Below are 12,420 nucleotides of genomic sequence, written 5' to 3'. Positions count from 1 at the left end.
TATTTGTATTTGGGGTGAAATCCTTTTTCCTGTTTTATGATTTAATATTGCTGTAAATGCAGGCTGTATTTTTATTGTTAAGCTCTTCAAATTTGTTCCATTTAACTTGGCTACAAATGGCATAACACACGCACACACTCACTCACTCATATATACACATGTACCTACCTAATCATATGCCAATAGTTTTTCTTTTGTGGAGCAAATTCTACCCAGAAGGTAAGGACTGGAATGCCAACTATAACTCAGCATCATTTTGACAATTTAACATGACTGTTAGTAATATTCACAGTAGATTCATTCATGGAGAACAGGGTGCTGCACAGTGACAGATCATGAAGAACTCTCCTTCCCTAATTTTTCATGGTTTCCCCCATATTGGTAATAACAACTGGTCTTCAAATGTGACATGGATGCCAAAGACATTCACTGGTTTTCACTGTCTTCTGACTATACAGTCGTGTTCAGTGTGAAAAAGGAAGACTTGTGCTGATATGGTCAAAATGGACAGAAGCAGTTCATCAAAACCTATGCAGCTCTCTAAGCTTACTTTTCTGTTAGCAAGTAATATGTTAAGACTGACAGCACTTAGGGTTGTCCCCAAACAACAGTTTTTAAACAACATTCTTAAAAGTTTGCATATTTGTGTGACGGCCTAATAAAGACATTGCTGTAAGATGGATTTGGGGATTTTTCTTATAGCCAGCAAAACTCAGTTGTTTTAAAAGACTGTCAGAGATTGAAGTTGGTCCATGACATGTTTGGATTTTTTAGACTGTAGCTAATGTCAAAGCATTTAGGATTCAAAAGAAAAACCAAATGGCTTAAATCCCAGGATTGTGAACCAAAACATGCTAGACAGTTTGACTCTGGTCATACTTTAAAGAGAAGATATGCTTACTATTCATATATCCACACTTTTCAAGGAGAACATGAGGTATTGTTTTGAAGACCTTCCTGTCCAGAAGATAGGGGAACTTTGTAATGAAGTCAGTTGTTAAGGATTAATGTGAAAAAACCCTGCCAAAGATTAAACAACAGAAGTAAGATGAATGTCAGTAGACAAGTGGAAATTGCCAAGAGAATCTGAACCTGAGAGAGTTCATGAAAGAATTTAAGAGAATTGTAGGGAGCAATTAGCAATCTGTGAAGATGAAACAGACATGTAAAAACAATGTTTTCCAAAAGATCTCTTACCTCAAAGTTTCAATCTCAAATTGGTTTGCTTAAAGATGCAGTTGACAAACAGTAAATAATTTAGCAAAAATGGAAGGAGATTCTATTTGGTAAGGATAATTACTATCTGACAATATATTCTTTATTTATATGAAGCTCTAGTGCTAAAGTGGTTTTTGTAATATTCTGTAAGCCGCCTTGAATCACCATGGGCGAAGAGGGAGCAATATAAATTTAATGACTAAGTTGCTAGGGATTAGATGACTTAAATTGGGAGCAATTACTAAAGATTTTAATTGAACTACAGCAAATTTGGAGAATGCCACAGTGAACACCAGGCTGAATGAGTTCATTCTACACACCAGTACCAAAGATAGTGCAAACTCTTGCACATTATTCTTAATTTCACATTTAACAAAATAATTAAGATAATCTAGCACAGAATGGAGTGGGAAATGTCAGATGTTCAAGCTTACATTAGAAAAGGCAGAGGAACAAGGCATTGCAGATCCATATTGAATAACTGAGGAATCAATATTAAAAAGGGGTGTGCTTAATTGATTATAGGGAAGCCTTTGGCTATGTTAAACTAGGGTGCTTAGGAAAATGGCAATCCCAGAACATCTTGGTCTTCACATGAAATTTACAGGAAGCCACATTCCTGATAGAATGTGGAGAGAGATTGGCTACATGTCAAGGAGACCAACAAGGTTGTATACTCTTCCCTAATTCAACCTATATGCTGGATATTTATTGAAGATCAGATTGGAAGATGAGTTTTAAAACTGGAGGAACAAACGCCAAGCATCTGTGCTACATTGTTGATATTACTCCAATAACTGAAAAAAGGAAATGTTCTGCAAACTGATCAAAGTCAATTGGCTACAATTAAATAAAAAGACAATCTAGTAATAGGAATAGAGGCCAGCCCTAGAACTGCCCGTGAAGATCCTGAAGTGCCGTGGACTTTCAGAATTGACTGTCAATAAAGGAACATGCATCACAAAAAAGTAAGCTGCAGGCTAGCACTTGGTAGGCAGCAATGAAGTCTTTGGGAAAAAAATGTTCTGATGTCATGATGTATCAAAATCAAAAGCTGGTTGGATGACTTTGGGCCAGTCACTCTTGGCCCAACCCACAGGGTTGCCAGGAAAATAGGAATATTGTATGCTCATTGCCTTGAGTTGCCCCCGTTTTGCAAGGTGGGATTTAAAAAAAACCCATATGGTAGTGTTTTTTCCTGTAATGCTATAGATGTGAAAGATGGAGCAGACTACAAAGACTACTGACGGTGTGCAGCCAAGAGGAGGAGAGATGTAGTCTTGAGCCGCCCAAGAGCTCTCAGCTTCCTTCCACAGACTAATGCAACCAGCACACAAGACCAGAAGCATGGAACACATACAGGCAATTTATTATCTCCCGGCAACCCACCATTTCCATTGTAACCTGTAGCACCCATAGAACAGAAGCAATTTGCAGGCCACATTCCGGGTCCACTGGCACAGTAAAAAGGTCCAATCCAAAGAGTTCACAGGGGAACGATTCAAGGCAGCGTGCTGGGGCTTGGCTCCTCAAAGGACATTTTGCTGAGCAGCTGGCTGTCCAATTCCATGCCTCCCCCAGGGAGCGGGAAGAAGTTCATCTCAGCAGCCAGTGCTGCCATTGCCGAGGGGTCCTGGCCAAATTGAGCACGCAGCATCATGTCCATTTTCTCTAGCCGCCGCTTGAGTCGCTTTGCTTCACGTTCTCGGATGAGGCGAGCCTGCCGCTTCTCGGGGGTTTCGTTTGCACGTTTGAGACGCATGGCTTCGCGATCCCTCTGCAGGCGTCGTGCTCGCTGCTCATCTGTCTCCTGCATTCGCTGTAGGCGCTTAGCCTCCCTGTCCCGCATGCGCCTCACTTCCCGTTCCTCTGGTGTTTCACTGTCCCGGCGGCTTTTCTTGGCTGTACGTTCTCGTTCTAGGCGCTGCAGCCTTGCTTCCAGAGGTTCGTTCTGCCTCCGTAAGGCCCACTTGCGCACCCCTGGAGCTTGAGCCTCCAGAAGTTTGCGGTAAGCCACACAGCTGTTGCACACGAGGAGGAGGCCAGCAGGATACACAGCAGGGCCGAGAGCAGCAGCTTTCTCTTCGGTGCTAGAGGAACCCTCTTGGGGAGGAGCAGGCAGGCAATCTCCAGACAGCACTTCCGGCACTTTCTCACTACAAGAGAGAAAGAATCAGCGAAGGCAAGGAGGAGGACTCTCCTGAGCCAGCTTGCATGTCCTCCAGGGAAAGAGCATGAATCTCTGAGGGGAAAGATCTCTCGGGCGAAGCTGCTTTTCCACCCTCCACCAAGGCTCTACTAGGATATCCTATATAGCAACCTCTGGGGCACCACTGGCCAGGAACCTCCAAAACAAGACCTCCGACTTCCTTTTGCCGCAGTTTCTCACCTGTTGAAAGTGGCGTGGCTGGTGAAATGCGCCCCACATACTGCACAGTTGGACAGCTGGTCCTCTGAGTGGATGAGGAGGTGCCTACCCAGCGACCCTGGGGAGCTGAGTGCTCGGCTGCAGACAGGACACAGGTAGCTCTTGGCACTGACTGCAGCCGCTGTGTGCTGCAAACGAGGCCAGGCTGTGAGGTAAAGGCCTCAACTTCCCTGTCCCTACAAGGGCAGGCTGAAGCCAAGCCATGGAAGAAATCCCTCCTCCTTGGGACTGGAGGAGAAACACCCACGAGGCATTCCCCGAGATGGCTGGCGAAATGGCGTCCCACAAATGACATCTTTCCCAACCAGGATGAGAAAGCCTGGAGAGAAGCAAGGGCGGGGCAGTCAGCTGGCAGAATGGCCCCAGGCACCCCTCCGGATAGATACCTGGTACACGTGAGTCACAAGCTGCTCCCTGCTGCCACATTCCAGCTGACAAAGAGGACAGCGGGAGAGTCCCATCAAGGCATCTGGGTTAGTGCTGAATCCCATCTACAAGAGACAATATTGATGGAAAAAACAGGAAGGATCATGGCGGCTCCTAAAATGGTCTGAGCTAAGTAACCACACAGGAAAGTCAGGCCGTTGTAAGAACAGAAGAAAAGACACTTCACCTGTGGTCAACTGCACATTCTCAAGCAAGACCACTAACCCCCCCCCCTGGCCTCCCCACAACCTGGCGACAGGTAGGGGAGGAGCACTTGCCTCTTGCGCTTCGATCCCGGGGTTGCCCTCCCCAGGCTGCTCCGACGACCCCTGCTCCTTTTTCACGGCAGCCCCCCTGGTCCCGTCCTCCTCAGAAGCCGGAGAAGAGGCCTCGTCCTGGGTGGTCTCCTCCTCGCTCTCGCCTGCAACGCAAGCCGAGGCTCGGAAGGGAGGCCGCGAGCGCGCAGCCCCCCCTCCTCCCGCGGGCTCTCCCTGCGCGCCCCCTCCCCAGGCGGAGGCAACTCACTGCTGCTGGAGGCTCTCCCCGGCGGGGGCGACGGCAGCTCCTGCCCCGCGACGGCAGGCTGGACGCCCAGCAGCCCCGGGAGGCTCTTCCTCATGGCGGCCCGCCGCTTGTGCTCTTCCAGCCCGGCCAAGACCTGCTCCCCTACGGACAAAAGCGGCAGGGCGCGTCACCCGGACAGCCCACCCGGCCCGGAGGCCCCGCGGCCCCCGGGAAGCGGACGCGGAGGGGCTGCCCGGCCGTAGCCGCCCTCCCGCCAGCGCCGCCGCGGCCACGGGCGCTGCTCCGGCTCGGAAGGCGGGCGCTGGCCGGGCCCCCTCCCGCAGCCCCGCCCGTTACTCACAGCGCACTTTATTGGGGGTGGCCTGTTTCCGGCGGGACATGGCTTCCCCCCCGCGGGGGCGCCCCTGCGGAGAGAAGAGCCCCGCGTCACGCCGCGCCGCTCGGGGCCGCCGCCCGCCCCGCTCGGGACCCCGCCGCGGCTCGGCCCTCACCTGGCGGCGGCCACCACCGCCGCCGCCGCCGCCGCCGCCCTCCGTCGCCGGGCTGGGCTCGTGGCGTGGCAGCAGCAGCGGCGGACAAAGAGCCGCCCGGCGGGGCGCCAGCAGAAGATGGCGGCGCGGCGGCGGGAGCGCCCGGCTCGTGCACGGGGAGCCGCCGTCTGCCGGGCGCGCGCCGCGCTGGATCCTGCCTCCGCTGGCGGGACGCGGCCTCGGCTCGGTGGAAGCGCAGCCGCCGCCAGGCGCTCGGGTAGGGCGCGGGGAGGCCGGCGCGACGCGAGCAGCCGGAGGGAGTTGCTACCTCTCCCCGGCGGCGCTCGAGCGCCTCCGGCTGCCGCCCCCGCCGCCGCCGCAGCACCTACTGGAGGGCACCGGCCCAGCACAGCGCCCCAGGCGGGGCAGGCGTGAAGGCGTCCCCGCCGCCGGAACTCCGCACCGGGAGCCGAGGCAGCCGCCGGGGCACTGAGGACGGTGGCGCACAGCCCCAGCCTTCCTGCTTCCGTTCCCCTGCAGGGGGCGCCTTCCGCGCGCGGCGCCTCCTCCTCCTCCTCCTCCTCTTCCTTCTTCCGCTTCTTCCGGCGTCCGCCCGCGTACTTCCGTGCTGCGGCCCTACCGGAGGTGAGGCGCCTGGCCCTGCGCCGTCGGCGGGACCCCCCCTCCCCCGGCCTGTCCCGGCCGCTTCCCTCGGGAGAGCCCCGGCGGGGAGGGGGAGGGGAGCCAGCCCAGGGCCCCGAGGGGTTCGCGGCGGCGGGTAGCGCCTCAGCCCAAGCAGGCCGGGAGCGAGCGGCGTCGCCTCTCCGGGTCCTTCCCGGAAACGGCGGGGCGGTGCGGGCTGCGCAGGTCTCGGGCGCGGCTGACCGGCGCTTTCTGCCTCCCCCACCAGTTGCGGGACTGGCCGGGATGCTGGGCTCCGGGTTCAAGGCCGAGCGCTTGCGCGTCAACCTCCGCCTCGTCATCAACCGCCTGAAGTTGCTGGAGAAAAAGAAAAGTAAGCGAAGGAGGCGAAGCGGCCTCTGCCGCCCTTCCGGCCTCCCTCCCCCCCTGCGGTGGCGTGAGGCGCTTTGCCCTCCCTGACCAGGGAAAGGGCTCTGGGCCCTGAAGGCGAGGCGTGGGAAGGCCCGGGGGAATCCCAGCTCCAGGCCCCGGGGTCAGAGCAGACCAAGCGACTTTCCTCTCCCCTGTTTTACAGCTGAGTTGGCCCAGAAAGCCAGGAAGGAAATTGCCGACTATCTTTCTGCTGGCAAGGATGAGCGGGCTCGTATCCGTGTGGAGCACATTATTCGGGAGGATTATTTGGTGGAGGCCATGGAGATCTTGGAGTTGTATTGTGACCTGCTTTTAGCTCGCTTTGGTCTCATCCATTCAATGAAGTAAGACCCGAGTAGCAGAAAGAAACTTCAGGGGGAGGAAAGGCAGTGTTCTGGCAACCTTTTCACATGAAGATCTGCTTTTTGAGATATAAACTGTTTGTACAAACTTCTGCTCAATCCTGATAAGACTGAGTGGCTTTGGATGCTGCCCCCCCCCCCCCAAGGACAGCCTAGACAGTCCATCCTTAACCCTGGGGGGTGAAAATGTACGCCCCTCAGAGCGGGTCCGCAATTTGGGGGTGGTCCTGGATTTGCAGCTGAAACTGGAACATCATCTATCGGCTGTGACCAGGGGGGCCTTTGCCCAGATTCGTCTGGTGCACCAATTGTGGCCCTATTTGGATCGGGAGGCACTTCAAACGGTTACTCACGCCCTTGTCACCTCAAGGCTGGATTATTGCAACGCGCTCTACATGAGGCTACCCTTGAAAAGCGTTCAGAGACTGCAGCTAGTTTGGAATGCGGTCGCGTGAGCGATATTGGGTGCACCAAGGTACACCCACGTTACACCTGTCCTCCGCGAGCTGCACTGGCTACCAATTGGTCTCCGGACACAATTCAAGGTGTTGGTTATTACCTTTAAAGCCCTACATGGCTTAGGGCCAGTGTACCTTCGTGACCGCCTACTGCCACATACCTCCCAGCGGCCAGTAAGATCCCTCAGACTGGGCCTCCTTCAGATGCTGTCAGCCAGACAGTGTCAGCTGGCGGGCCCCCGGAGGAGAGCCTTCTCTGTGGCTGCTCTTTGGAATCAGCTACCCCCAGAGATCCGGACCATACCCACTCTCATGGCTTTCAGGAAAGCTGTAAAAACTTGGCTGTTCCTGGCAGGGCCTGGGGCTGTTGACCTCATTGTTGAGGTCCAGCCCCGATTAGAATGAATGTATGTGGTGTTGTGATTTTAAACTGTCTTTTTTTTCTCTCTTTTTTTTGTAAGCCGCCCAGAGTCCTTCGGGATTGGGCGACATATAAATTTTGATAATAAATAAATAATAAGATAATAAATTGCATAACTTTATGTTGTTTCTACAGAGAGCTGGACCCTGGCCTAGCAGAAGCAGTATCTACCCTCATCTGGGCAGCTCCTCGACTACAGTCAGAAGTAGCTGAGTTGAAAATTGTGAGTAGTACTACTAGCTATGTGAGAGGAAACAGACTCTGGGTTATTGCCCAATTTCCCTTGATAATTTTTTTTATTTGCTTGAGATTTAAAATTGGTTCCTCTAAGCTTAGGCCTTCTAACCAAGAAAGAGCTGTGGTGTTTCTGTGCTTCACTTTAGGGCTAGCCAATGAGTTTTTAATTGTGCTATTTCTGTACTAGGTTGCTGATCAGCTATGTGCCAAATACAGCAAGGAATATGGCAAGCTATGCCGAAGCAACCAGATTGGAACAGTCAATGACAGGGTGAGAATGAGAAGAGCTATGCTACTGATGATGAGGTGGCTGTATAAAGTATATCTCAAAAGCAAGTTTTACAGAGTAGGAATTTTGGTGATCCATACAAGCGATAATAAGTATCTTCTTTGAATTTTGTATTTTTTTGGGGGGGGGGTGATTTCTGATAAAGAGCCGAGGTGGCGCAGTGGTTAAATGCAACACTGCAGGCTACTGCTAGATCAGCAGTTCAGCGGTTCAAATCTCACTGGCTCAGGGTTGACTCAGCCTTCCATCCTTCCGAGGTGGGTAAAATGAGGACCCGGATTGTTGGGGGCAATATGCTGACTGTCTGTAAACCGCTTAGAGAGGGCTGAAAGCCCTATGAAGCGGTATATAAGTCTACTGCTATTGCTATTGATAAAAACTGTCAGTCCTGCTTAGCTATCGAGGTAACAGATTGTTTTTCCTCCTCCTTGCCTTCTAGTTAATGCACAAACTGAATGTAGAAGCACCTCCTAAAATCCTGGTGGAGAGGTACTTGATTGAGATTGCTAAGAACTATAATGTGCCCTATGAACCAGATTCTGTGGTAATGGTAAGTGGAAGTGCAGGAAGCTTCCTATTCGTGTGATGTGAACAGTCTGCTCTCGGCTGTCACTTGTATGAAAAAGAGTGAAAAATTCAGCTTTCCTGTATTTCATTTTTGGAGCTTCATTTTATTAGTTATCCACATGGTCTCAGTGAACAAATAGTGCCAAGATTTGATTCTAGCTTTTTAATTTTCACTGGCTAAATAGCCAGTTGTGTGAGTCATGACTGCTTTGGAGTAGCCTTGTCCTAAAAAAAAATCACAAAACCTGTGCTCACCCCATCCTAATGAAGTTTTCACTATATACATTCATGTCCTCCTGGAAAAAAAAAAGGCTTAAAATAACTTCAATCTGGAGAAGGTTCCAAACAATATCTGAAGTACTGTATGAGGACTCCAGCAATTTATGATTTGCTGATGCAGCCCTGAACTGGAGAAGACCATTTTTGTAAGAGTGGTTATCTTTCAAAAATTCCTCCCAAGGAATTTGTTGCAACATAAAAGCCACACCCAAACAGTTTTTGGGGATCTGCATGCTGGTCAATAATCCCGATTCTGGGGGGAAAAAACTCTGGATAGATGGGGCAGAACTTCTGGTGGAATCCATACATTCCAATTAAATCCTATGGCTTCAGATTATTTTAATCGCTTATTAGGTGTCATGATTTAGTTTGCTAATGGGATTATTTACATCATCAAGGAAAGCATAGATTCTGATTCATATCAGAATTCTATGAGAAATTCAAGAAATTCAGGCCATTTTTCTAAGTCATGTGGCAAGAGTGATCCATCGAAGCAAGCCTACAAGATGAAAAATGGAAAGGGATGCACGTAATATTTTGGTCCGGCCAAGTCAAAGCCACATACGAACCCCATAGAAATATTGTGGCAGGATTAAAATTGGCAGTTTGTACTAGAAAAGCTCAGCTATTACTGTGCTGAAGCAATTCATCATAAAGGAATAAATAAAATAAATCAGAATACAGTGATGCGAGAAACTGGTTATCGGTTAAGGAAGTGCTTGGTCCCACTAACTGCAGCTAAGGGTAAGACAACCAATTACTGAGTCATGTGGACAGCTACTGTTTTGCAGTGGTGTATGTTGGATGATCTTAGGTAATGAGTGAAAGAAGTAAAACATCAGTTTTGCTTCTTATGAAACTCTTAACATTCAGTAGCAAAGATACACAAATGTTCAGGAAAACCCCAAAGAAGCAAACATTGTATTTCTTTACATTTAATCATAGCCTTGCTTAGCCACCAATCTGAAAAAGTGACTGTATGCAAGCAGTATCTTTCCTGGTTGTGAGATTGGGCCATCTTGTTTCTCAGGCAGAGGCTCCTGCAGGTGTAGAAGCAGATCTGATTGACGTAGGATTTGTGGATGACTTCAAGAAAGGTGGCGGCGGCGGCGGTGGCTTCATGGCCCCTCTACCTGGTCCTGAAGGAGCCTTGCCGATGCCATCTCCACTTCCTCCTTTCTCCTACCCACATCCGAAGGGGATGGTAATTAACTAAACCTTGATTCATACAGGGCTCTGGAGGCGGATAGTTTTGCTTTTATCTTGTTGCTAGCATGTGAGTTTGCAGCAGCTTTTCTTTCTTGCTGAATGAGCTGCATCTGCTTTGCCTAACAAACATTCTGATTTCTGCAGGAGAGCTTCAATGGGCTACCCGTAGGTACCTACCAACCATTCACTGGCCTTCACCCTCCTCCGATTCCAGCAGCTCCTCCAACATATGAATCTGTAAGTGTCACCCCAAAAAATCTAGTCCTCTAAAATTGCATGAAATGAAAACACATTTCACAGCTGACCCTAAAAAAGTCTTGTTCCGCAAGTTCTACCAAACTTTCAGACTGGCTGCAGTTTGGCAGAAACTAAATTTATAATCTGAGATGGGAGGACAAAACCAAGGCACATTGTTCCTTTCCCCCTCTTCCTTTGCATAGCCATCTTCCTAGTAGCTCTGTGGAACAGCTCACACCAGTGACAGTTTTATTATATTCTTAGTCTCCTCTGCTGCTGCTTTTTCTTCCTTTTTGCTGCCGAGATTTTGGGTGAAGGCTTTGATTAGTTGTGCGATGGTTTCTCTGCTTGTTTGGGTGCCATAGTTGCTTTTCAGAACTTCCTCTTTAATTTGCTACATTTACCTGCCCTCATGCTTTTCTCCCTTCCAATAGTGATAAAATATTTTCCGAGGGGGGGGGAGAGGGAGAGACAGACAGACAGACAGACAGACAGAGCCTCTTTCCCCATTGCTTTTCTGTCCTACCCAGCAATAGAGTTTTGGGCTTTGATACTTGAGGTGGAGAAAAATATGCTTCTGAAATCTCCCAGACTGTACAAATAAACAAAGGTATTTAGTGTGCTGCATGCCATGACCTTCTGCCAAATACACTTGTGCCTGTTTCAGGTAGAGGATGGGAATGCTGACAAGGAAGTGCCATCCTTACATGTGACTGGTAAGTCCAAAGATGGTCAGGGAGCACCAGCCGAGGCCTTTTTTGTCACTCTGGTAAGACACGTTGAGCTGCTGCATTTGGCTTGGGGTGAAGTGGCAGCAATTTGATTCCTCCAGAGCTGTAGAAGCTCACACCAGGCAACCCTTGGGAGGCCTCAAAAGCAACAGCACTCTTGTTAAAGCCTTGGACACAAGAGAAAATAGCAGCTTGCTATACCAGGCAGGCTGCTGGTATGTCAGAATGAGTCTCCTGTTGTCTGGGCATTGTTCCTGCTACCCCCTGGTAATCCTGGGAGGAGGAGCTGGTTTTCTGCATTGTTTGGGCCAAGGCTTGTAATGTCTCTCCCTCCGCCCTCTGCTGCAGGTCCCCGGGTAACGCCGGAAGCCAAGGGGCAGCCACCAGTCCCCATGCCCCGTTCAGGTGATCGCTTTGTGTTGCCAGAGTTGCCATCTGTGCCGGATACCCTGCCTGCTGCTTCTGCTGGCACCAGCACATCTGCATCAGATGAGATTGACTTTGATGACCTGTCCCGGAGGTTTGAGGAGTTGAAGAAGAAAACCTAAGAGCTGCATAATCCTGTTGCTGCAGTGGGTGCTCTTTCCTCGTCTTCCTCTTGGCCTTTCTTCTCGCTCTACTTACACACTAAATTGTGCTGTCTCAAAGGAGGGTCCTTTGGAGGCCCTTTCGGTGGGAAGCAAGAAAGCTCCCCCCCCCCCTTGTGCCTCAGTCACCCCAGATAATCTCTTTTCTGGAGGGGGGTGACGGGAGCATCATTTCCTTTGGCTAGAAGACAGCACAGCAACTACAGTAGGATATGGCTCTAGACAACCTGCTGGAACGGGGGGGCACGCTGCTTGCCTTCTGGGCATATATACTGTGGGAAGGACTGCCTTAAAGCCTCTGCTTGCTTGATGCAGTTATGGCTTTTCTCTGGGAAAGGAGGCCAAAGCCAAGCCTAGCATGAGATGGGCAGAGGAGCCAGGCACATGCCACGAGGCAAAACCAACTTCAGACCTGGCTCAGAGAGACTGGAAAAGAGACTTCCCTCAGCAGGGCCTGGCAGGCTGGGTATGGGGCCATCATTTGACATTTAGGTCTGCAGCTCCCAACTAGTCCATCTTTGGCCTGTGGGACGAAGCCATAGATGGCAGCCCCACCACCACATAGTGACATCTGCTGCTATGATGCCCAGAGGAAAACACTGCTTTCTCATGTAATGCCTCTGTATGTAATATGTCCACATGGCTTTTCTGGGACAGTTTTGATGGTTGATTCCTTCTCTGTTCTGAATAAAAAATGTCATCTTCACTGAGTCTGTTTTGGAGAGTATAATCTGATAATCAGGAGACCATGCTGTTTTCCAGTGGTCCCTTTCCGCCACTGGAACAAGTGGAAAAATGGTTGATCCTCATTGTTGCCCACTTGTATTCTGTCATAACTTGTATGTAAGATGAGGAAAGAATATGACTGCAAGAGATTACAGAGACTGAACCGGATGCTGAAATGGCTAAGAAGCCCTCCGGGG

The 12,420-nt window shown here is 50.3% G+C and overlaps 2 protein-coding genes across 5 annotated transcripts; one reads left to right on the top strand and one right to left on the bottom strand.

Moving 5' to 3' along the window:
* Nucleotides 1-2,566: 2,566 nt before the first annotated feature.
* Nucleotides 2,567-5,537, bottom strand: ZNF821 (zinc finger protein 821). 4 transcript variants are annotated; one of them, XM_032220186.1, is made up of 7 exons: nt 5,457-5,537; nt 4,938-5,001; nt 4,598-4,738; nt 4,351-4,493; nt 4,033-4,137; nt 3,608-3,774; nt 2,567-3,374 (listed from the first exon to the last, which is right to left on the bottom strand). In XM_032220186.1, exons 2-7 carry the CDS (start codon nt 4,975-4,977, stop codon nt 2,720-2,722), a joined length of 1,251 nt encoding a protein of 416 aa, XP_032076077.1. In that variant the 5' UTR covers nt 4,978-5,001; nt 5,457-5,537; the 3' UTR covers nt 2,567-2,719. The 4 variants fall into 4 exon arrangements, with proteins under 4 accessions (XP_032076077.1, XP_032076071.1, XP_032076062.1 ...); XM_032220180.1 differs by having other exon boundaries at nt 5,396-5,486; XM_032220171.1 differs by lacking the exon at nt 5,457-5,537 and adding an exon at nt 5,089-5,172.
* A 92-nt stretch (nt 5,538-5,629) lies between these two features.
* On the top strand, nt 5,630-12,207 carry IST1 (IST1 factor associated with ESCRT-III). The gene is made up of 10 exons (XM_032220204.1): nt 5,630-5,712; nt 5,978-6,082; nt 6,284-6,464; nt 7,497-7,584; nt 7,786-7,869; nt 8,327-8,437; nt 9,764-9,937; nt 10,087-10,179; nt 10,847-10,895; nt 11,259-12,207. Exons 2-10 carry the CDS (start codon nt 5,995-5,997, stop codon nt 11,456-11,458), a joined length of 1,068 nt encoding a protein of 355 aa, XP_032076095.1. The 5' UTR covers nt 5,630-5,712; nt 5,978-5,994; the 3' UTR covers nt 11,459-12,207.
* Nucleotides 12,208-12,420: the final 213 nt, after the last annotated feature.

Source organism: Thamnophis elegans, chromosome 1 (assembly GCF_009769535.1).
Source record: "Thamnophis elegans isolate rThaEle1 chromosome 1, rThaEle1.pri, whole genome shotgun sequence".
NCBI lineage: Eukaryota > Metazoa > Chordata > Lepidosauria > Squamata > Colubridae > Thamnophis > Thamnophis elegans.
The sequence above is the reverse complement of the archived record's forward strand: the minus strand, read 5'-3'. Positions and strand labels throughout refer to the sequence as shown.

Bases quoted from the DNA above. Each gene is read 5' to 3' on its own strand.
- ZNF821 (XM_032220186.1), bottom strand. From the start codon at position 4,977: ATGTCCCGCCGGAAACAGGCCACCCCCAATAAAGTGCGCT. The intron at 4,494-4,597 runs GTGAGTTGCCTC...CTTGCGTTGCAG, and splicing joins GGGGAGAGCCTCCAGCAGCA to GCGAGAGCGAGGAGGAGACC. The intron at 3,375-3,607 runs GTGAGAAACTGC...TCTCTCTTGTAG, and splicing joins AGCCACGCCACTTTCAACAG to TGAGAAAGTGCCGGAAGTGC.
- IST1 (XM_032220204.1), top strand. From the start codon at position 5,995: ATGCTGGGCTCCGGGTTCAAGGCCGAGCGCTTGCGCGTCAACCTCCGC. The intron at 6,083-6,283 runs GTAAGCGAAGGA...CCTGTTTTACAG, and splicing joins GTTGCTGGAGAAAAAGAAAA to CTGAGTTGGCCCAGAAAGCC. The intron at 8,438-9,763 runs GTAAGTGGAAGT...CTTGTTTCTCAG, and splicing joins AACCAGATTCTGTGGTAATG to GCAGAGGCTCCTGCAGGTGT.